This window comes from Scyliorhinus canicula, chromosome 16, assembly GCF_902713615.1.
Source record: "Scyliorhinus canicula chromosome 16, sScyCan1.1, whole genome shotgun sequence".
Classification (NCBI taxonomy): Eukaryota; Metazoa; Chordata; class Chondrichthyes; order Carcharhiniformes; family Scyliorhinidae; genus Scyliorhinus; species Scyliorhinus canicula.
In genome coordinates, this window is record NC_052161.1 from 116,313,023 (window position 1) to 116,337,479 (window position 24,457).

Consider the following 24,457-nt stretch of genomic DNA (forward strand, 5'->3'; position numbering starts at 1 on the left):
CTCGATCCTCCCTCCGCCCCCCACAGGCCGCACACTCACCGGTCGTGCGCTGTTCACGCCGGCAGCGACCAGGTGTGGTTGGCGCTGGCGTGAACCGGTTGGGTTCGGCAGGCCGCTCGGCCCATCCGGGCCGGAGAATTGCCGGTCGCCATGAAAAATGGCGAGTGGCGATTCTTGGAGCGGCCTGTCGCAAAACGCGACACGCCATTTTGGGGGGGGGGGGGGGGGGGGGGGAGAATTGCAGTGGGTGCCAGGGCGGCGTGGCGTGATTCGTCCGGCCCTCCCGCGATTCTCCCACCCGGCGTGGGGTGCGGAGAATCGCGCCCCTTATGTCCAACAAGACCTAGCCTAATATTTGAGTGGCCTCATTGATGACAGATTTATTTTACTGGGACATGCACCCTTAACCTGATAACAGATTCACAAACTCCTATTATATTGTGTTTGTTCCATGCTGGTGCTATTGCCCCTTATGGTGTGGTTTTTGCTATAGCTGGCGGCAACGTAAAGCAAACCTACCAGATTTGCCAAGGTCAGCATTGAAGAAGATGTGATATGTCCAACATCAGCATTCTTGTAATATAAACCTGCTGTGAATATTATGAAACATCCCACAACTTCATTTTGTTCCTGAATAATTCAAACGATTCAAACTCCCCACTGATACAGCCACGTTCTGTTCCATTAATATTGTGAAGTGCTATCAATTACAAACAGATCGCAAAGTTTAGTTGCACCAGTCCCTTGATTCATTACAATCAAAATAACAAGACCAAATTAAACAGTAGAGCTGTGGTAAATGAAAAATAACAGCCTGCAATGCCCACTGATCAAAGAGGGCGTCTAGCAAGCTGGTAACATCAAAATATATGGATTGGCAAAGGTTGTAAAGGATCTGAATATAGTTGCCGACTGACCATTGATTGGTGAGAATCTGTCATCGATAAGGCCAATCAAATTTTAGGCTGAATCTTGTTGGACATGAGTTAAGACAAACTGTGATATGTGCTCTGTTGATGAAACTACATTTGTAACCATGCGTACAAATGTACACCCCTGACCGCTAAATAAGTCTCTGTTGGAGAGAATGCAGAGAAGAAACGCAACGTTCCAAATTATAAACTCCCAATCTTATTTTATTTAACTGCCGGCCGAGTTTATGCTGCGCATTCGCCACAATTCCATACGTTTTACGGTACTTTTGGACAGGGTTGAGGGTAATTCCCGTGTTAAGGTGCTAAACTGGGGAAAGGCAAATTTCGATAACATTAAACAGGAATTGAAGAATTTGGATTGGGTGCGGCTGTTGGAGGGTAAATCAACATCAGACACGTGGGAGTCTTTCAAGCGATGGTTGATTAGGATTCAGGAAAGTCACGTTCCTGAGAGAACAAAGGATAAGTATAGGAAGTTTGCCTTGGATAATGAGGGATATTGTGAACCTCGTCAAAAAGAAAAAGGAGGCTTTTGTATGGTCTAGAAGGGTGGGGGACAGTCAAAACCCTTGTGGAGTGTAAAGAAAGTAGGAAGGTACTTAAGCAGGAAATTAGGAGGGGTCGTGAAAAGTCCTTGGCAAGTAGGATTAAGGCGAATCCCAAAACTTTTTATTCATATGTAAAAAGCAAGAGGGCCACGGCCAGAGAAAGGATTGGACCACTTAAGGTCAGTGGGGAGAATCTATGTGTTGAGCCAGTGGAAATGAGCGAGGTACTAAATGAGTACTTTGCATCAGTGTTCACCAAAGAAAAGGACTTTGTGTAAGATGATTCTTGGGTAGGGTGTGTGGACAGCCTGGGTCATGTTGACATCAAAAAGGAAAAGGTGTTGAGTGTTTTAAAATACATTAAGGTAGCCAAGTCTCCTGGGACGGATGGGATTTACCCCAGAATACTGAGGGAGCAAGGGAGGAAATTGCTGGGGCATTAACTCTCTTCTTTATATCCTCATTGGCTACATGTGATATCCCAGTGGACTGGAGAATATCTAATGTGGTACCACTGTTTAAGAAAGGTATCAGGAATAATCCAGGAAACTATAAGCCAGTGAGCCTCACGTTGGTAGTAGGTAAATTATTGGAGAGAATTCTCAGGGACAGGATTTATACCCATTTGGAAGCAAATAGACTCATTAGTGATAGACAGCATGGTTTTGTGAAGGGGAGGTTGTGCCTCACTAACGTGATCGAGTTTTTTGAGGAGGTGACAAAGATGATTATGTGGGGAGGTTGGTGGATGTTGTTTACATGGACTTCAGTAAAGCCTTTGACAAGGTGCTGCATGACTGGTACAAAAGGTGAAGTCACACGGGACAAGAAGTAAGGTAGCAAGAGGGATACAGAACTGGCCCAGTCACAGAAGGCAAAGGGTGGCAGTAGAAGGGTGTTTTCTGAATGGAAGGTTGCGACTAGTGGTGTTCCACAGGGATCTGCGCTGGGGCCTCCATTGTTTGTAGTGTGCATAAACGATTTGGAGGAAAATGTAGCTGGTCTGATTAGTAAGTACGCGGATGACATCAAGGTTGGTGGAGTGGCAGATAATGTTGAGGAATGTCAGAGGATACAGCAGGCCATAGATAGGTTGGAGACTTGAGCAGAGAAATGGCAAATGGAGTTTAATCCAGACAAATGTGAGGTAATGCATTTTGATAGGTCTAACATAGAGGGGAAATATACCGTAAGTGGCAAAACTCTTAGGAATATAGAAAGTCAGAGAGATCTGGGCGTGCAGGTCCACAGATCTTTGAAAGTGGCAACACAAGTGGACAAGGTAGTCATGAAAGCAGACGGAATGCTTGCCTTCATTGGATGGGGTATCGAGTATAAAACTGGCAAGTCATGCTACAGTTGTGTAGAACCTTGGTACAGCTGCACTTGGAATATTGCGCACAATTCTGGTTGCCACACTACCAGAAAATAGTGGAGGCTTTGAAGAGGGTGCAGAGGAGGTTTACCAGGATGTTGCCTGGTCTGGAGGGTGTTAGCTATGTGGAGAGGCTGAATAGATACGGACTGTTTTCATTAGAACGGCAGAGGTGGAGGGGTGTCTTGATAGAGGCCTACAAGATTATGAGGGGCATGGATAGAGTGGATGGGCAGGCACTCTTTCCCAGGGTGGAGGGGTCAATCACCAGGGGGCATAGGTTTAAAGCCCGTGGGGCAAAGTTTAGAGGAGATATGCGAGGCAGATTTTTTACACAGAGGGTGGCGAGTGCCTGGAACGCGTTGCCAGGGGAGGTTGTGGAAGCAGATCCATTATCGGCATTCAAAAGGCATCCCGACAAATATATGGATAGGATGGGTATAGAGGGATACAGCAATAGGAAGTGCTGAAGGTTTTGGCCAAGGGTGCTATCATGACCGGTACAGACGTAGAGGGTCTGTATTACTGTATTCTTTGTTCATTCACCACTCTTCAAATAAGCTGAGGGGAGACATGTTGCAGGTTTTAAAATGCAGAGAAGTATTAGATGATGTTAAGACGGATTATAGTCACAGGAGTGCAGGAAAACAAGCATCAGCTCCACACACGGATACAGATTTCCCATTGCAAAGATTTTCAAAATTAAAATTCAACTCTTGTTCACAACTCTGATTTTATTTAATTTGTTTTACAGTGTTACAGAAACACAATGGAAGGCACAAAGTGGTCCACTGGGGGCAAAGTGATCCCCAATGTAGACAGTGTTAGTGACCCACAGACAGTTCTACATGGTGTTGGCAGGATTAGAGTGATCCATTAGGTATTGTGATGACAGTTTCAACCTTTCCTGGTGTGACAAGATTCAGTGCTAGAGGTCACAAATGAAAGGCACTTTTGTTGGAAATCAAACAATCTAGATGCTAGTACACAATTCAAATTAACCATTTTTTTCTTATGGGTGCGATCGACACATGACTTGCAAAAACAGGCTTGGTAGTATTGTACTTGTATTGGAGATTCCATTCCATTGACTTAATTCGATACAGCTTTGGTCCAACTCATTGATCTACAGTCAGGAGCCCCATGCTCTAACATTGCAGTCTCTCAACTTCAGCAAATGACTGATGCTTTAACTCAAAGATTGTTCAAGGAGAAGAGCTCAAAGCCATTGCCAACCATGGGTCTTTCCAATGATATATTTGAGTCATCAACCAAAAATCAGAAGTTACCACAGCATCGGATGCCAGGACTGTGGAGAGCACATTAGACACTACCAGTTGTATGTTTTATGTGCTTTCCTTGCTCATTCATAAATTAGGTGAAGTTCTTGTGCTTCTATCATCCAAATGAATTCTATTTCATTAGCGTTAAGTGTTGAATGTTTAAAACAAATGCTGTACAAAACCTGGTTTAGGATTTCTGCTGTGCAACACACATTGAGGGTGCTGTTCACATCCAGTCTCAGATTGGCAGGTCGAAGGTTCCTCTCTCTTCGTTACATGGGTGCTACCACAAAGTGAGATGGGGGCAATCTCAGTTGAATCCTTGGTGAGTTGGGGCCCCGTCCTTAATTCAGCACCAACTTGGCAATCCCATTAAGAGAAGCGGCAGGTGGAAAGTGTAAGAAATGTGAAAATGACACACGTATTCTTCTGAATTTGGAACAGAGACAGATGGTCAGGTTATGTCTGGAGCTTTACTCTACATTTAATCATTAGTGACAATAATACTTTCCTCTGCACCGAATCTGTGCTTTTGATCAGCTGGCCATGAGGGGGCAGTGCAGAGGGATCTGATCCAGGAGGGCTCGATGCGAACATTGGGTGATTGTAATAGAAACTGTTTTGCCTCACAGCATTAACATCCCTCAAATTGATGAAGAGAAACAAATCAAAACATTTTTATGAAGCCAGACAGCTGAACAATAAGCTAGGGGCAGTGAAAATCTGCAAGGTGGGCTGTGCATTCAAAGGAGATCAGGGAAAGAAAAGATTCAGCATTAATTTTATATTGGAATTATAAAATATGAAAGCCAAGACAGCACAGTTGGAGAAAGATAGATCTCGACCAACCAGCATGTGGGGGAGTGGACAAGATGCCCAGAACGAGGTTTCAATATGGATCTGAATGGTGGGACAGAAAGGTGCCATCTGACAGATAAATACAAAGTGATGTGTTACAAATTAGTCCCTAATTTATTTCTGATGTTGCTCCAAGATCAGTGTACGGACCATTCTATCCAAGCGATAAAATTATTGCACTTGGCCCACCATTGCTGTTGGGGTTGCTTCCTTATTACCGCAGGATGCACACGGTGTCCTGGGCAACGGCGGCCATCACTGAGTTTCACAACAGTCTGTAGCAGTCACTCATTACACCAAAATATTGCTGAGGCAGTTGAGGTGAGAGGAAGATCAGTAGAATGGAGTGGAATTGCACTCAGACTGTTCCAGTGTAGTTTGAGGAAAATGGGGCCCTCTTACTAACCTTTGGACAGAAACACCCTCTCCTTGGTCACCATCGGAGACCCAACAGGTTTTGCCAAGTCCTTTGGCTCAACGTTGATGGAGACCATCCACTCCCTCAGTCTTTACTGGAGGTTTCACCACATTACATAACACTCAGTATCTGCAGTGGGTTCCTCAGATCTTCTGTCGATAGTCAGGGTAGGCCAGTTTCTTGAGTTCGTCCCAGAATAGCAGGCTGAAAACCGTGTGTGGGCCCAAGCGGAAGTAGCCAGGTCCAATTCCTTTGTACAGACCCAGAATGCCCTCCTTACACGAGACCTTCAGCAAACAATCCCAGAATCCTTTGTAAAGTCTGCCCTGAGAGGAATAAAAGTGTTCAAAATCAGGCATATTCTTCTGAAAGGCACACTACACTCATCTCACCAACACATACTTAATGTTGCTGTTCTCTGACTGGCCATCTTGTCCACTCCCCCACATGGTGGAACGCTCCGATTGACCACACTTTCAGCGATGATGGGACCCCGTGACTTATTTAAATTCGGCAAGTGAGGGCAGCACGGTGGCACAGTGGGTTAGCCCATGTTGTCGCACGGCGCCGAGGTCTCAGGTTCGATCCCGGCTCTGGGTCACTGTCCGTGTGGAGTTTGCACATTCTCCCCATCTCTGTGTGGAGTTTCGCCCCTACAACCCAAAAATGTGCAGGCTAGGTGGATTGGCCAGGCTAAATTGCACCTTAATTGGAAAAAATGAATTGGGTACTCTAAATTTATAAAAATAAATAAATAAATAAATTCGGCAAGTGGACTGCAGGGCCCCAAAGAGGCATTCCAATGCAGATCACCAGAATTTGCCAGCAAGGTAGCTTAAAGACTGACTTTTAGGGGATTGCTCCTTGCACATCACATGGACCACGCAGACTCCACACTGTTACTACCTAAAATGGCAATGGGGTCCCTATTTAGGCATTAGAACTCCAATTTCTAAACTAAAAGAAGCTTATTGCCTGGAGCAGACAGCCTGATAATGGTCCCTTTTTAAAATGGAACCTGCTGCATCGCCAGTGCTAATGGGACAAACATGCCACGACCGACCCCATTTTGACTCCTTTCCTGCCTTGTTAAAATCAGGCAAGAGCATTTAAAATCAATCCCAATATCTCTTTCCAACATTGGACGAGTGGTTGTTTGGCACACAGGAGAAAAACCGACCACCCTTTTGTTAAAAGAAAACTATTGGAATCTGACACTGACAATGGCTGGAGGTGAGGGTAATGTCGTGTAAAATGTTTAGCCATACCTGGGGTATGGTTTTTGTGGCAACTGCCAGTCTCTGATGCCTCATCCAAATAACCATTCATCATGTAGGAGTTGAGCAGTGAATGCCTGCTTGACTGTCTTCACCTATCTTCGTCAGGGATTCACACCCAGCCCTTCAGCAGTAAGGGTGATCAAAAGTTGGAATCCAGGTTCCCTCCCTAGCAATCAGCAGACTCAGCAGAAACTAGGGTTTAGGCCTGGGACCTTGCTAGTCTGTGCCACACTGACAGCCAGCTCACCAACTGAACTGTTGGGCACAGAAATCGATAAATAATATCCAGGTTTAAGCTGTGCGTGGTTTGGAAGCACAAGCTAGATCGTTAGCCTCTCCACCCCTTTAGCTGCATTACTGAGGGATTTTCAGTTTTGCAACCTCCTTGGCTTCCGCTGGAAGAGGCAAGACTGCGGCTCACCATTTCTTGTCTGCTTCACCTTTGTAACCTTTTCTTTTTTTAAAATAAATTTAGAGTACCCAATTGATTTTTTCCAATTAAGGGGCGATTTAGTGTGGCCAATCCACCTACCCTACACATCTTTGGGTTGTGGGGGCGAAACCCACGCAGACACGGGGAGAATGTGCAAACTCCACACGGGCAGTGACCCAGAGCCGGGATCGAACCTGGGACCTCGGCGCAGTGTGGAGAATCGGTGCGGAGCCGGTCGGGTTATGCGCCGACACTCCGGCCCGGGCCGGTGTGCCGATTTTCCGGGCCGGATGGGCTGAGCGGCCATCATCAAAAAGCCGAGTCCCGCCGGCGCCGTTCTAACATCCTCTGAGCCGGTGGGACCTCGGCGTTGAAGGGTCCGGGGGCGGCCTGTGAGAGGGAGGGGTGTCCGACCCCAGGGGCGGCCTCTGTAGTGGACTGGCCCGCGATCGGGACCCACCGATCGACGGGCCAGCCTCTCTGCCCCGCCCGGCATCCTTTCCTCCGCGCCGGCTCCTGTAGCCCTGCGCCATTTGGCATCGGGGCCACTGCGCGGAAGAAGGCCACTGCGCATGCGCGGACCCCGCGGCACCGGCGTAGGCTGCTCCAGCGTCGTCCTAGCCCCCTGTGGGCCGCAGAATGGGGTCCTGGTATGGGCGCTGACGCCGGAGTAAAACACTCCCATTTTTACTCCGGCGTTGGCACTTAGCTGCCCGATGGGAGAACCCCGCTCAATATCCAAGCACAATTGAGAACTCAAAATACCCCATATCAGCATAGCCTAACATAGATTCAAACTTTAACTCTGTTCTGCTTCTGCACACACACCAAGTACTCAATGTCGCAACTTCATCAATTTTGGTTTTATCAGATGTGGATTTAGAGATACCATTGGAATGCCGGCTAGTCCACTCTCCCTATAAGCAGACGTGATGGTGGAGAGGGAAGAATTATACATTGCACAGGTCACATCACGGCTAACTGAGTGTTTTGACCATGGAGAGAGTACTCACCTTGCCAACCTCGTCAACGGGTTGGTTGTAAAGTCTCGTACTGATGACATCAAAAGGAGTCATGGTGATCACCACGGCAACGCTGCTCATCATTCCACCTGCCAAACCGACCAACCAGCTGTCACTGCTGAACCACTGAATGTATTAATAAAATGCACAAAAAGCTCATTAATTCCCTTTGACCTAATTCTACTTTCAAATGGACACCACAAAAATCTGACCTGGCAGTTCATTCACACACTGTGTTCAATCAGGGGTGTGTTAAAGTAAAGAAGTTAGGCTCCAGCATCGTAGGAGCTCACGTCAACCACAACAACAACTTGAATTTTGTCACTATCTAACTTTTCTGTTCCCTTTAATAGCTTGAAAACTTTGCGGAATTACCCCTTATCCATCTAAACTCCAGGGAGTACAACCCTGATTTGTACGATCTCTCCTCATGTTTTATATTCTGGGGGAGGAATTAAATACCATCACTAGAGATGGAGTATTCGACAAACTAATGGGGCTAAAGACAGATAGCTGGCCCTGATAGCTTGCATCTTAGGATCCTAAAAGAAGTAGCTACCGAGATAGTGGATGCATTGATTGTAATTTTCCAAAAATCCTTTAAATCTGGAGAAGTACCGGAGAATTGAAAAACTATCAATGTGACACCTCTATTCAAAAAGGCAGGAAGGCAAAAAGTATGTAACTATAGGCCGATTATCCTAACATCTATTGTTAGAAAAATGTTGGAATCAATTGTTAAGGAAGTAATAGCAGGACATTTTGGAAAATCATAATCTAATCTAGCAGAGTCAGCATGGCTTTGTGAAAGGGGAATGGTGTTTAATTTATTAGAGTTTTTCCAGGAAGTCTCAACCAGAGTGGATAGAGGGGAACCAGTAGATATGTTGTATTTGGACTTCCAGAAGGCGTCCGAGATAATACCTCAGAAAAGGTTACGTCATTTAAAAAATATTTAGAGCACCCAATTCTTTTTTTTCCAATTCAGGAGCATGGCCAGTCCACCTACCCTGCACATCTTTGGGTTGTGGGGGTGAGACCTATGCATACACGGGGAGAATGTGCAAACTCCACACGGACAGTGACCCGGGACCAGGATCGAATCCGGTCCTCAGCGCCATGAGGCAGCAATGCTAACCACTGAGCCACCCTGAAAAGGATGTCATAGGATAAGACCCCACGGTGTTGGAGATAGTAATTTTGGTATGGATAGAGAATTGGCTAATGGGCAAAAACAGCAGGTGGCACTAAGGGTTCTTTTTCAGGTTGGTGACATGTTAGAAGTGGGGTTCCATACGAACTAGTGCTGGAACCGCAACTGTTTACAATATATACTATTGACTTGGAGGGAGGAAGCGAATGTACTGTAATCAAATTTGCAGATGACACAAAAATAGATGGAAAAGCAGGTTATTAGAGGCATACAAACAGTTTGCAAAGAAATATTGATAGATTAAATAAGTGGGCAAAAGGGTGACATGGTGACACAGTGGTTAGCACTGCTGCCTCACACCGCTGAGGACCTGGGTTTGATCCTGGCCCCGGGTCACTGATGTGTGGAGTTTGCACATTCTCCCCGTGTCTGCGTGGGTTTCATCCCCACAACCCAAAGATGGGCAGCTAGGTGGAGTGGCCACCTAAACTGGCCCTCAATCGGAAAAAGGATGATTGGGTACTCTAAATTTCTTTTTTAAATAAGAGGGCAAAAAGTTGGCAAATGGTGTATAATGTGGGAAAATGTGAAGTTGTTCATTTAGAAGGGAGAACAAAAGAACAGAGGGACTTGGGGGGACTTGTGCATGAAACACAGTAAGCTGGCACACAGGTGCAGCAGGTAATCAAAAAAGCTGATGGAATAATAATCTTTATTGTCACAAGTTGGCTTACACTAACACTGCAATGAAGTTACTGTGAAAACCCCCTAGTCGCCGCATTCCGACGCCTGTTCGGGTACACAGAAGGAGAATTCAGAATGTCCAATTACCTAACAGCACGTCTTTCGGGACTTGTGGGAGGAAACTGGAGCACCCAAAAGAAACCCACACAGACATTTTTTCTTTAAAAAAAATAAATAAATTTAGAGTACCCAATTCATTATTTCCAATTAAGGGGGCAATTTAGTGTGCTCAATCCACCTAGCCTGCACATCTTTGGGTTGTTGGGGCGCAACCCACGCAAACACGGGGAGAATGTGCAAACTCCACACGGACAGTGACCCAGAGCCGGGATCGAACCTGGGAGCTCGGCGCCGTGAGACTGCAGTGCTAACCCACTGCGCCACCGTGCTGCCCTAAACCTACACAGTCATGGGGAGAACGACAATGCCCCAAGCTGGGAATCTAACCCTGAACCCAGGCACTGTGAAGCAACAGTGCTAACCACTGTGCTACCTTGCCACCCTATATTGGCCCTTATTTCAAGTGGGTAGGAGTGTCAGAGTAGGGAAGCCTTGCTGCAACTGTACAAGGTAATGGTGAGGCCCATCTGGAGTACTGTGAGCAGTTTTGCCCCCACCCTCCCGCAACCCCACCAACAATGATAGCAGCAGACATGGCAATCATCAAATTCCTCGAATATACAGCGAATAAGGTTTTTCAGAACTGTTTTACCAAGCCAGAGAGATCAGAACACTGTACTGAAAAGCTACAAGGAAGCGGTTTCTCTCTCCAAAGTATTGCACTCGGATTTGCAAAGTAACCATCCTGAGAAGAGAGATCTACTGCAAACTGAGATCTTTTGGGAATAAAAAGTGGGAATCCCCTCCATACCCAGGAAGACAACTGAACAAAACAGCCACAGCAATGGGACCACTGCATCAAGACCAAGCAAAGAACAATTGACCGTATATTCCTTTGATTGTTTATCTTCTTCACAAACTGTTAAACATCTACAAGTTTATCCTTTTACTCCACAATATGTTCCAGTGAATGTGAGGGCCCAGGAAATGTCCGTGATTTGCCTCGATTTATTTCAAATTCAGGATGTAGGGTCAATAAACTGATCTTGTTCTTTGTTTAAACACAGAAAACCTGTCGAGCTTATTCTTTATAATCTGAAAGCAAACATAGTGGGCCTCCTGCAGTATTGGCAAAGCTGATCCTCAGCTAGATTTATAAGAAAACTCTGCTATAGTAAGAGCTGAAGTGGGATGATTAGGGAATCATTTTTGCCCCTCCTCATACTGCTGTAACAATTTAAAGGCTGCAGATATTATCATCCTTCTCAGGTGATTTGTAACACCCCCCGACATCGACGTGCGCTCACCTGCTGGTCCTTGACCAATTGCTTGGCAGAGTCAAACGTAGCGAGCTGCGCTGCAGATCCAACCATCACCCTGGGAACAGCACCAGTGACACCTCGCCACAGGCCCAGAATGCCTTCTTGTCTGTAGATTGTCAAGAGGGCAGTCGTGACTCCCTGCGGTCGAGGAAACAACAACATCACGTTTATCACAAAGGGAGGTCTTCATAAACTCGATTGTATGTTCCCAACACATTGTAATCACCTTGTAATCACATGGCACCCTCATGTTGGAGAGCATCCAACAATCAGCCAGCACCATGTATATGGGGGGGGGGGGGGGGGGGGGGGGGGGGGGGGGGAGACACAGTTGGAATGACAATTTGAAGAATGGGGGAATGGGCAACAAGGCAAAGAGATTGAAGGAGAGAGCTTTAAAGAGTGAAGGCAAATCGACGGAAAGATCTGTCGCTGATAGTGGAGAGAGGGTGTGTTTGGGGGGTAGAGGGTGTGTTGGGGGTAGAGGGTGTGTTGGGGGTAGAGGGTGTGTTGGGGTAGAGGGTGTGTTGGGGGGGTAGAGGGTGCATTGGGGGGTAGAGGGTGTGTTGGGAGCAGAGGGTGTGTTGGGGGGCAGAGGGTGTGTTGGGGGGTAGAGGGTGTGTTGGGGGAAGAGGGTGTGTTGGGGTAGAGGGTGTGTTGGGGGGTAGAGGGTGTGTTGGGGGGTAGAGGGTGTGTTGGGGAAGAGGGTGTGTTGGGGTAGAGGGTGTGTTGGGGTAGAGGGTGTGTTGGGGTAGAGGGTGTGTTGGGGGGTAGAGGGTGTGTTGGGGTAGAGGGTGTGTTGGGGCAGAGGGTGTGTTGGGGTAGAGGGTGTGTTGGGGGGTAGAGGGTGTGTTGGGGGTAGAGGGTGTGTTGGGGGGGTAGAGGGTATGTTGGGGGGTAGAGGGTGTGTTGGGGTAGAGGGTGTGTTGGGGGGTAGAGGGTGTGTTGGGGTAGAGGGTGTGTTGGGGGGGGTAGAGGGTGTGTTGGGGGGTAGAGGGTGTGTTGGGGGGTAGAGGGTGTGTTGGGGTAGAGGGTGTTTTGGGGGCAGAGGGTGTGTTGGGGGGTAGAGGGTGTGTTGGGGGGGTAGAGGGTGTGTTGGGGGTAGAGGGTGTGTTGGGGGGGTAGAGGGTGTGTTGGGGGGGTAGAGGGTGTGTTGGGGGTAGAGGGTGTGTTGGGGGTAGAAGGTGTGTTGGGGTAGAGGGTGTGTTGGGGGTAGAGGGTGTGTTGGGGAGGGTAGAGGGTGTGTTGGGGGTAGAGGGTGTGTTGGGGGTAGAGGGTGTGTTGGGGGGATAGAGGGTGTGTTGGGGGTAGAGGGTGTGTTGGGGTAGAGGGTGTGTTTTGGGCAGAGGGTATGTTGGGGGGTAGAGGGTGTGTTGGGGTAGAGGGTGTGTTAATGGTAGAGGGTGTGTTGGGGTAGAGGGTGTGTTGGGGGGCAGAGGGTGTGTTGGGGGGGTAGAGGGTGTGTTGGGGTAGAGGGAGTGTTGGGTGGGTAGAGGGTGTGTTGGGGGTAGCGGGTGTGTTGGGGGTAGAGGGTGTGTTGGGGTAGAGGGTGTGTGTGTGGGGGGGTGGGGAGGGTGAGGGAGCAGAGGTGTGTGGGGGATGAGGAGGGTGAGGGTGCAGAGGTGTGTGTGCGTTTGTGGGTGGGGAGCAGAGGAATGTTGGGGGAGCAGAGGGTGATCCTGTTGTAAGAACAGAGAATCTCAGGGAAAGGCAGCGATCCAGAATTGCAGGATTGAAAGTTGCTGATCCACATTTCTGAGAGAGGTTGGCACACGACAACAAAATAATAACTTGAAATCAATGCACGAGGGGGCAGGATGCAGCCACGTGAGTGATATTCATGAGGAAGGCATTAGGTGTTAACATGGATCAATCACTGGGTTGTTACTGAGTGTAATTCAGTTGGATGTTTTAGTTTGAGGGCAGCACAGTGGTACAGCGGCTTAGCACTGCTGCCTCACGCGGCTGTGGACTCGGGTTCGATCCCGGCTCTGGGTCACTGTCCGTGTGGAGTTTGCACATTCTCCCTGTGTTTGCGTGGGTCTCACCCCCACAACCCAAAGATGTGCAGGGTGGGTGTATTGGTCACGCTAAATTGCCCCTTAAGTGGAAAAAAAGAATTGGGTACTCTAAATTTAGAAGGAAAAACAAGATTTCAGAGTAATGTAAAAACTCTCCTGTCTGTTCTCCAAGTCAGAGAATGGCCGTCCAGCAAAACAAGCCGAATGTGTAATAGTGAGGCAGGGTACTGACTGGGGTTAAAGTTCAGAATGGGAAAAGTAAACACTGCTCCCCTGGGGGTGAGCCCAGTTCTGGCTCCTCCCTCCATCAGTAAACCTTTACAGTTACAGAGACTCTGACAACTTCAACTGTAGTTATTGGCTGACTGCAGCAGGATTACAACATCATTGATGACCTTTACTGCAGAAAAACACTGGCCGACTCTGAACTGAACAACAAGCTATCGATGACAGCGGTAGCAGCGAGTCAGCACATTAACCTCTCTCCCGCACCAATCGCTGAATTGACAGGATGACTTTCACCACACGCAAGGCCGTGCCCCAAACCTGTCCTGTCAACATTGTTCCAATCTGTTTATATTCTCTTATTCCCTACAGCAGCTGGGGCAGTGTTTGTCTGTCCTACTCTGATAGGCTGGGGTGTCACCATGACCTCAGTGCCCCCAGACTAGAAAATTAAACCTCCTCCCAGTTTCCTGAATCTGACCATTAATCAGGGTCTCCTGATGATAAATGCATATGTAGATATTCGGGTGAGGGGATTATTGGGGTCTGTCAGTGATACCTCATGTAGTGGAATAGCCAGTTACTATCTGTTGCCTGGGGTGCCACCAGGTGTTGCGACCTTCAGTGAGAAAAGGATTGGCGAGAGACAAAAGTCTCCCCTAGGTTCAGATCTAACCTTAATCCTTAATAATCCGTGTTGCCAGATCTCCATTTTACACCCTGGCCATACATATTGTCCCGATCTCCCCTGGAGTTATAGTCTCTTCGTAGAATCCCTACAGTGCAGAAGGAGTCCATTTGGCCCTCTGAAAGAACATCCAACCTAGGTCCTATCCCACACCCAATCCCCGCAACCCCACCTCGGGGCAATTTAGCATGGCCAATCCACCTAACATGCACGTCTTTGGACTGTAAGAGGAAACCGGAGCACCCGGAGGAAACCCACACAGACTCGGGGAGAAAGTACAAACTCCACACAGTCACCCAAGGTAGGAATTGAACCCGGGTCTCTGGTGATTTGAGGCACTAGAGCTAACCACTGTGCAACTCTTGCTGGGGTATGCCTCCCCCTCCTGCTCCCCTTACTTGACTGATCGGGGGGGTGGGAACCATGGCTGATTTTTCCCTCCGCTAGATTGGAGGGGGGGGGGGGGGGCAGGAGGAGGAGCCGAGGAACAGCCACTCCAGCAGGAAACTTGCTGTCACAGCACAGACCAGCCATGGAATCTGCTACGTTTTCGGCCTATGTGTCGCAGTGGGTCAGCGGGGAGCTTGTTCTGTGACATTAGAGTCAAAGTGTTAGTCAGTGAGTTTTACAGCATGGAAAGAGGCCCTTCGGCCCATCGTGTCCACGCCTGCCATCAAGCCCCGATCCAGTCACATTTTACAGCACTGGGCCCTTGGGCATGTGTGAGTATGTTTGTACTCGAATATAGTTCCCTGGATCTAGAAACAGCTGCACTTCACCCAGTGTAAACCTTCAGGTTATGAAAATTGTGTTTATAGCTCTCCTCTGAAAAAAGCTGGCTGCAGCAAGATTAAAGCATTGGAAAGGGGAGGAAGGAACAGTGACATTCCCAGATCAGCTGTGGAAATGGAGAACCAGTGCCAATAACCCTCTATGCTTGTTATATTGAATGGGGTGATGTACAGGGGAGATGGTGGTGTAGTGGTAATATCACTGGACTATAATCCGGAGACCCAGAGTAACGCTTCTAGAAGATGGGTTCAAATCCCACCACGGCAAATGAATTCTGTTAATAGCTAAACTCAGTAATGGCGAAGTCAGCTGCTGTTGAGAACCCATCTGATTCACTAATACCCTTTAGCGAAGGAAATCCGCCACCCTTACCTGGTCTGGCTTACATGTGACTCCAGACCCACAGCAATCTGGTTAACTCTTAACTGCTCTCTGAAATGGCCTAAGATGGCACTCAATTCAAGAACAATTAATGCTGAACCAGTCAGTGACAGGACATCCCAGGAGAGAATGAAGCCATGTGCGGAGATGGTTTGATTGTTGGATCAGATGGAAAATAGAACATAGAACAGTACAGCACAGAACAGGCCCTTCGGCCCTCGATGTTGTGCCGAGCAATGATCACCCTACTTAACCCCACGTATCCACCCTATACCCGTAACCCAACAACCCCCCCCTTAACCTTACTTTTAAGGACACTACGGGCAATTTAGCATGGCCAATCCACCTAACCCGCACATCTTTGGACTGTGGGAGGAAACCGGAGCACCCGGAGGAAACCCACGCACACACGGGGAGGACGTGCAGACTCCGCACAGACAGTGACCCAGCCGGGAACCGAACCTGGGACCCTGGAGCTGTGAAGCATTTATGCTAACCACCATGCTACCGTGCTGCCCACAAAATGTGTGACCTACAAGCTCGTGATAAAACCTGGGCAAGTGGAAAAAGTAACAAGATCATGAGACTCATCTTGGTCCAACCCTCTTCCTCTCCGAGTAAATCTAACCCTCTCTCTTTCTACCCTGTTTGATTTTTCCTGATTTCTCACACATTTAACAGTTGTTTGCACTTTGGTCGCAACTCTGGGTCAAAAGACTTTGATGCAAAATGCATCCCATGGGTTGAAGGCCCATTCTTAAAAACTGAAACTTGTGCATTGCAGAGGGTGCAATGAGGCTGAGAGCCTGTCTGCCCATCCCAGACATTCGGGGAACGATACAAAATACAGCATGTAGTTCACCCACTGCCCTGACTTCCTACACGCCCTTCCCTACAAGACCAAACAAAAAGTGGACCGGTCATTCATCTCATTGCTGCTTTCGAGGTTTCATTGTACACTGTTGCAATGTTTGAGTACTGTGCTGAACGTATTGCTACCACAATTCACCACTGTATTGTATTGTATTATGTTGATGCCCTTGTGGGCTCCGCCTGTGGCTCCGCCCCCTGGGGGGTGGTATATAAATCTGCAGCCTGTAGGCGGCACTCAGTACAGAGCAGTCGCAGGCAGATCTAGCTTATTAAAACCACTGTTCACTTCTACTAATCGTCTCGTGTGAATTGATGGTCGCATCAACTACATAACGGTGACTGCTGCACATCCATAGTACGTAAACAGGTTTGATCAGTTGCCATATAAATATAGACCTTTCGTCCCAGATTGTACCTGATGGTTATGCTGGTGTCCCACAGCAATGACAGCTGCTGACTGGGCTTGAAGGCGAGTCTTTATCTATGAGGAAGCAAAACGCAAACAGTTACAGGCGGTTTAGGGACCATGCATAAAAGGATTCAGAAACAATCTGTGCATTTAGAAAATCAGGAATGAAGTCGATAAAATAGTCACTGAAATGTTGCTATTCCGCCACATTTGGGATGGCGAATAAATGCTGGCCCAGCCAGCGATGCCCACAACTGGTAAATCAATAAAAAAATTGGATTTATCAAAACCAAGAGTTGTATAGTGCTTGGTGAGTGACTAACTGCCCTATTGCTACATTGGCACTAAGCATCCAGATGCACACTTTATGCCATTCTTAAATGATTGCAACTAACGGAAAATTGCAATTTTTTTCATTACTGAGTAGAATATGTGACACCATAGAACTAGATTCATAAACACAGGGCAGAATTCTCCGCTCCCCACGCTGGGTGGGAGAATCGCGGGAGGGCCGAGCAACTCACGACACGCCCCCCTGGCGCGATACTCCCACCCCACCCTGCTCAGAAGAATCGGCGCTCGCCGTTTTTCACAGCGACCGGCGATTCTCCGGGTCCGGATGGGCCGAGCGGCCTGCCGTTCCCGACCGGTTCACGACGGCGGCAACCACACCTGGTCGTGAACATGGGCGCCAAATGCTGGTTTGAGGCTTGTGGGGGGCGGAGAGGGGAGTGAGCACCACGGCCGTGCTCGGGAGGTGAATCGAACCTGGGACCCTGGAGCTGTGAAGCATTTGTGCTAACCACTATGCTACCATGCTGCCCATTAAAAATAGTGCCCACCGATCGGTGCCCACCAATCGTCGGGCCGGTGTCTCAAAGCGACGCACTCTTTCCCCTCCGCCGCCCCGCAAGATCAAGCCTCCACGTCTTGTGGGGCAGCGGAGGGGAAGACGGCAACTGTGCATGCGCGGGTTGGAGCCGCCCAACCTGCGCATGCGCGGCTGACATCACTTAGGCGCCGCGGTCGCGTCATTCTCGGCAAGCGTCAAGGCCCGGCGGCTGAGAGTTATGCAGCGCCGCTCCTAGCCCCCCGGGTGGGGGTGAATAAGGTGAGAGGAGCAGCCTCCGAGGCCGTTGTGAAACTCGGCCGAGTTCACGACAGCCTTCCCGATTTATCACATGAGGGGAGAATTCCGCCCACAGAGCGTGTCACTGAGATTTCAGTGTTGATCAGAACGAGCTCAGATAGACCAGCTGCAGGCTCTCCCTCTATCCACATGCCTCTGAAATCCCATCGCCTTTGTCCTTTTTTCCCCATTAAGGGTCAATTTACGTGCGGCACGGTGGTGCAGTAGTTAGCACAACTGCCTCACAGCGCTGAGGTCCTGGGTTCGATCGCAGCCCCTGTTGAGTTTGCACATTCACACTGTGTCTGCGTGGGTCTCACCCCCACAACCCAAAGATGTACAGGGTGGGTGGATTGGCCATGCTAAATTGCCCCATAATGGGTACATTAACTTAAAAAGACCCAGGAGGGTTCAATCTTCGCAGAGTTGGTTGGCTGTACATGCGCCATTCCTTGTTTTACAGCTTTTACCTTCTCATTAGAATCTTCATAATCACACCCTTATCTCCATCTTGTAATACAAACGGAAACAATTTCTGCGTTCCAAACTTCAACTGTTCTTCTTTACTTTCAGAATCAGAGGGTGGCTCATTGTCTCCCTGAAGCTTCTGCTTTTTGTTAACAGATGCGGTGGCAGAATCACCACATCCATCCACCTTCCTCTTAATTTTTAAAAGGAATTGATTACTGATTATTTCATCTCCTTTGTCCTCAAAAGAGGCACTGTGGACCTTTAAAAGGATGCGGGTTAATCTGTTGACAGGGTCCTTGCTGTCCTCGTCCTGAATAGCTGATGCCATGTTATTGGGTGTATTTCCCTTCAAAATAGCATGCTCTGGGAAATATTTGCAGCCGAAGTGAATGGCAATGGGTTTACTGCAAGAGGCTGTAACAAATTAATTTTAGAATAGTCCAATTCACTTTCTCCTTCCGATTTGCTGTCTGCTTTCCCAGCTTTGGAAGAATTTCTTGCCATTTGTCCAAGATCAGTTAGGGACAGGGATTATTCGGTAGCAGTTGTTACATCATCACTTCATAACCAGAACTGAAATGGGATTCACAGCCCTCGTCTGAATCTTCATTACTGTTAGATTCAGACTCCTCTTTCTTGTCGACACGTTCAGTCCTTGAGTTCTCAGAACATAATTCTCTACTAGATTTTACCTTTGACGAATCTCTGTGAGGAATCATTTTTGTAGCGATAAGGGGCGGGATTCTCCCATACCTGGAGGGGCGGGGGGTCCCGGTGGGACAGAGTGGCGTGAACCACTGCCGTTGGGCTGCCCCAAAGGTGCGGAATCCTCCACACTTTTAGGGGTTAGGCCCGCCCTGGAGTGCTTGGTGCCCTGCCGGCTGGCGCGGAAGGCCTTTGGCGTCGCATAGCCGAAGGGACTCCGCCAGCCGGCGCAGGTCCGTGCATGCGCGGGAGCATCAGTGGCTGCTGATGTCATCCCTGCACATGCGCAGGGGGGAGTTCACCTACGCGTTGGCCATGGCGGAGGCTTACATAGCCGGCGCGTAGGAAAAGAGTGCCTCCATGGCACAGGCCCGCCCGCGGATCGGTCGGCCCCGATCGCGGGCCAGGCCACCGTGGGGGCACCCTGCGGGGCCAAACCGCCCCTCACCCCCCCCCCCCCCCAGGACCCCGGACCCCGCCTGTGCCGCCAGGTCCCGCAGGTAAGGGACCTAGTCCAATTTACGCCGGCGGGACCTGCATAGAACCAGCGGGACTTCAGGCCATCGCGGGCCGGAGAATCGCCGGGTAGGGCCCGCCAACCGGCTTGGCGCGATTCCTGCCCCCGCCGAATCTCCGGTGCTGGAGAATTCGGCGGCCGGCAGGGGCGGGATTCACACTGCCCCCTGGCGATTCTCTGACCCGGCGGGGGGGTCGGAGAATCCCGCCCAATTTAATCAATATCAGCATAATCGGATTCATACCATTGTCATTTGATATGTGATTAATGTCTTTTAAAGGTTCTTTCTTTGAGTAATTTAATGCACAAAGAGTTTTCCGAATTTCCTCTACCGTTGGCATCTCATGTGCTCTCTGTAGTACAACATGTGGACTCTTTGGAATCATGGGTGAAACTACAACCACTCCTGCCAAATCATTCCCCAACGGTAAGTCTACTCCACCTACTGGGAATTTATTAACCACTCCAACAACTAATGGACCTGACACTGAATCAAACTCCTTTTGTACTTTGTACAATGGAACTGGGATATAATCCCCACCTATCCCATTCACTAATACTTCAGCTTTCATTGAGCTTTCTAGAGGGAAAACCAAATCCTTCTCTAGTAAGAGAGTTTGAGTAGCACCTGTGTCCCTTAAGATAGTAGGAAAATGGGGTGATCTTCCCCTTAGACAAAAACCTTGCATATCTCTTCACTACCTCATTCATCACACCTGCTCCCACAGTAATGTTTACCTCAGGTCTCCTAAGTCCAGTTCGAGCTACAGTCTGCTTGGTAGCTATTCTACACTTTTGTTCCCTTTTTGGAATCCTCCTTATGAACTCACACCAGGGGCTTTCCTTGCACCGTCCAACTTACTGAACAAACGTGTCCCACCTTATTACAATGGTAACATCTAAGCTTCCGAGTCTCACCTCCACACTCAGTCCCTTCTGTCCTGGTCTGAGGAGGAGATCTCAGGGCATTCCCAGCTATCCATTCTTTACCATGGCCATCTGCCTTCCTTTCACTCTCCCAATTCCTATCCTTTTCAAAATGATGGGGGTGATGGAACAGAGGTTTAAATGTATGGATTCGCTCATAATCGTCAGCCATAATTGTTAACTGCCTAGCAATCTTCACCCTCTGGTCTTCAACATGGGTTCTTATTTTTGAGGTTGGGAATTCTTAAATTCCTCTAAGAGAAGGACCCCTCTCAGAGCCTCATAGATATTTGCAACTCCAAATTCTCAAACCCATCTATCAAAATAGTTCTGCTCAACCCTATTGAATTCAGCATAAGCGGTCCCTTCTGCCTCCTTAAATTCCGAAACTTTTGCCTATGTGCTTTGGGAATCAATTCATATGCACCCAGAATAGCCTTTTTTAAAAAACTCGTCATAATTCTTAGACACACCCACTGACAGTGAAGCATAAACTTCCTGTGCCTGCCCTGTCAGTTTACTCTGCGTGGGTAATGTCCGCTTTTCTCTTGGCCACTCCATTTGGGTTGCTAGATTCTCAAAAGCCCTAAAAAAGGTATCTGCCTACTCCCTTTGGATTTTGAGAGGGCCTGCATGAATTTAAACATATCGCCGCTGGGTTCCATTTTCAGATTAAGCTCCCCTCAAATTTCTGGCAGCTCCCCTCGAATTTCCAGTACCTTAATCTGGTGCTCTCTCTCTCTCTCTCTTGCTTTTTCCTCTCTTTTGCTTTTTCTTCTCTTTCTCCCTTTTGCTTTTTCCTCTCTAATTCCAACCTCCTCATTTCCATCTCCATTTCTTTTCCCTTTTGCTGCCTCTCCATTTCTTTTGCTATTCTTTTCAATTCCCTTTCATGCTGAAACTTCAACCAAATTCTCTCCAGCTCAGTTTTCCCACCAGAAAATGTCCTTGGTGCTGTGCTACTTTGTGGGCTCTCCTGTGTTTTTAACATCTCTTCTTAATTTAAATGTTGAGCAATCACGTCCGTTATCACCACCTTCCTCGCCCTAGCTGGTACCTCTATTTTTAATTCCCCTGCCAATTCGACGAGCTTGTCTTTCTGAAGCCTTTTTAAATAAACCAGCGTTAAGCCGTCCACCTGAAGAAAACCCTTAGCAGTTTCCAGAGCCATCCTGTTATATCGCTGCAAATCTGGTGTCTCTGTTTAATTTATACTGTCACACAAAAGTCACCATCTACCATTCCAAAGATCCCGGACGAGCCCCCAAATTATGTTATGATACACTGGGCTAGTGCGCAGTTCATTCCTACCCCACTCCTCCTCATTCACTGTGTTGCTTGACTTAAAGATACATGTTCATTAATCACCCGTGGACCAAAAATGATACTGGCAAAATAAAAGGGGAAATAAAGGAAGGACCCTTACAACACAAACACATGCAAAGTGCTACACTTAGGAAGTGTCATCCACAAGATGCACTGCCGAAACTCACCAAGGCTCCATAGGCAGGGCCTTCCAAACCCACGACCCCTTATCGCTTCTTGGCCTTTTGGCTGAGATCAAACGTCAGATCAAGCCCAATGTGAGGTGCAAAGCCCTTTCTTGTCAGCTTGGATTTGTGGTGACCATGAATTGGATTCAATTTGATGGGATTTTGGAGTGAGCAATGAGATGGATTAACAGCTTGCCCCGTCCAAACTGCACATTAGCTTTGTAACTTTAAGAATGGAAAAGGGCAGCACGGTGGCACAGTGGGTTAGCCCTGCTGCCTCACGGCGCCGAGGTCTCAGGTTCGATTCCGGCTCTGGGTCACTGTCTGTGTGGAGTTTGCACATTCTCCCCGTGTTTGCGTGGGTTTCGCCCCCCGAACCCAAAGATGTGCAGGGTAGGTGGATTGGCCATGCTAAATTGCCCCTTAATTGGAAAAAATGAATTGTGTACTCTAAAGTTATATATATATAAAAAAGAATGGAATAAAAAATTTACAGATAGTAAAGACTGCCGCCATCTTGAATGACAAGGGCAGCAGACAAGGGGCTGGATTCTCCACGGCCCGGCAGCGAAATTGTGATCGGAAATTGGGCAAAGAATGGATTCCGATGCCTGAATCGGGGATGGTGCCGGTTTGATGCTGGTCCGCCATGCTCTGCCCCCTCCAAACCGACGTCATCGTGATGCATACCGTTTCGTCGGCATTGGTGAATCATCGGCTGGCCCATCTGCGATGCTCCACCCCCGATGGGCCGCATTCCCGACAGCGCGGTACACGTGTGGTCCCAGCATCTGGGAACCCGGTATACCAGCTGTGGAAGTGTTCGGTGCCGCCACACTCATCCTGGATCTGTGCCGCTGGTGGGGGGGGGGGGGGGGGGGGGGGGGGGGGGGGGGTGGTAGGGGGGACTTCTGCTAGGGCTGGGTGGACTGGTGGGGGTAGCCAGGGGGTAGGTCGTGCGGTCACAGTTGGCGGGTTCAGGTTCGAGCACGACCGGTGCCATGTTTTACGGCACGACCGCTGTAGGTCAACCTGCGCATGCGCGGCCCCGGTCCCGGCTATTCTCCAGCCATTTTTGGCACAATGCACAGGAGTTTCACACAGTGCCGGTATTCCTGTTGTGAGCTTCCCGCGGATTCTCCATTTGCCTCAGAAATGGAGAATCCAGCCCAAGGTCTTTTATAGTATAAATATGTGCCATGGTGTAAAAAAGGTTGGGAACTACTGGTGCAGAGTCTTGGTGTGACTGGAGTATGTGTACAGTTTTGGTCTCCTTACCTAAGGAAGGATATGCTTGCCAAGGAGGGAGGTTAATGAAGGTTCACCAGACAGATTCCTGGGTTAGTGGGATTGTTCTATAAGGAGAGATTGAGGAGACTGGGCCTGTATTCCCTAGAATTTAGAAAATTAAGAAACAATCTCATTGAAATTATTTTAAATTTACAAAATAAATTTAGAGTACCAATTATTTGTTTCCAATTAAGGGACAATTTAGCGTGGCCACCTACCCTGCACATCTTTGGGTTGTGGGGGCGAAACCCACGCAGACTTGGGGAGAATGTGCAAACTCCACACGGACAGTGACCCGGATCGTCAGTGCCGGGGATGCACTGAGCCACCCTGCCACGCCTTCATTGAAAATTCTTACAAGACTTGGCAAAGTAGATGCAGGAAGGTGGCACCGGGGTCTAGAACCAGGGAACACAGTCTAAGGATAAGAGGTGGACCATTAAGGACTGAGAGAAGGAGGAATTTCTTCACTCAGAGTGTGGTGAATCTTTGGAATTCTCTATCGTAGTTGATTGTGGAGGTTCAGTCATTGAGCATGTTGAAGACAGAGATTGCTGGATTTATATGTAGTAAATACATCAAGGGACATGGGGATACTGTGGGGGAAAATGGCACTGAGAAGATCAGCCATGGTCTAATTGAATGGTGGAGGCAACTCGAGTGGCCAAATACTCTCCGCCTCGCTTGGTTGAGTGCAGCTCCAACAACATTCGAGCAGGTCAACGCTATCTAGGTCAAAGCAGCCCACCTGTTTGGCATCCTTCCCACATTCACTCCCTCCACCTACGATGAATGGTAGCAGCCGTGTGTACCATCTACTGTGCACTGCAGGAACTCACCAAGGCTCCTTCGGCAGCTCCTTCCAAAACCCACAACAGCTATTATCTAGAAGAACAAGGTTGGCAGACACATGGGAACACCACCACCACCTGAAAATTGCTCTCCAAGTCACTCACCATCCTGACTTGGAAATATATCGCCGTTCCTTCAAAATCCTGGAACTCCCTCCCTAACAGCACTGTGGGTGTACCTACACCACATGGACTGCAGCGGATCAAGAAGACAGCTCACCACCACCTTCTCACGGGCAAATAGGGATGGGCCA

The 24,457-nt window shown here is 48.5% G+C and overlaps 1 protein-coding gene across 2 annotated transcripts in view; it reads right to left on the reverse strand.

Annotated features, from left to right (window-relative positions):
- Positions 1 to 3,572: 3,572 nt before the first annotated feature.
- LOC119979430 (solute carrier family 25 member 35-like) overlaps positions 3,573 to 24,457 on the reverse strand; it is a 34,939-nt gene continuing 14,054 nt past the window's right edge. Inside the window, exons 2-5 of one of the 2 annotated variants that reach the window (XM_038821653.1) lie at positions 16,827 to 16,892; positions 11,417 to 11,569; positions 8,144 to 8,278; positions 3,573 to 5,738 (exon numbers count right to left, since the gene is read on the reverse strand). In XM_038821653.1, the coding sequence (XP_038677581.1) occupies positions 5,694 to 5,738; positions 8,144 to 8,278; positions 11,417 to 11,569; positions 16,827 to 16,892 (399 nt within the window). In that variant the 3' untranslated portion in view covers positions 3,573 to 5,693. Of the gene's footprint in view, positions 5,744 to 8,143; positions 8,279 to 11,416; positions 11,570 to 16,826; positions 16,893 to 24,457 lie in introns of both variants that reach the window. The other variant, XM_038821652.1, reaches the window with a different exon arrangement.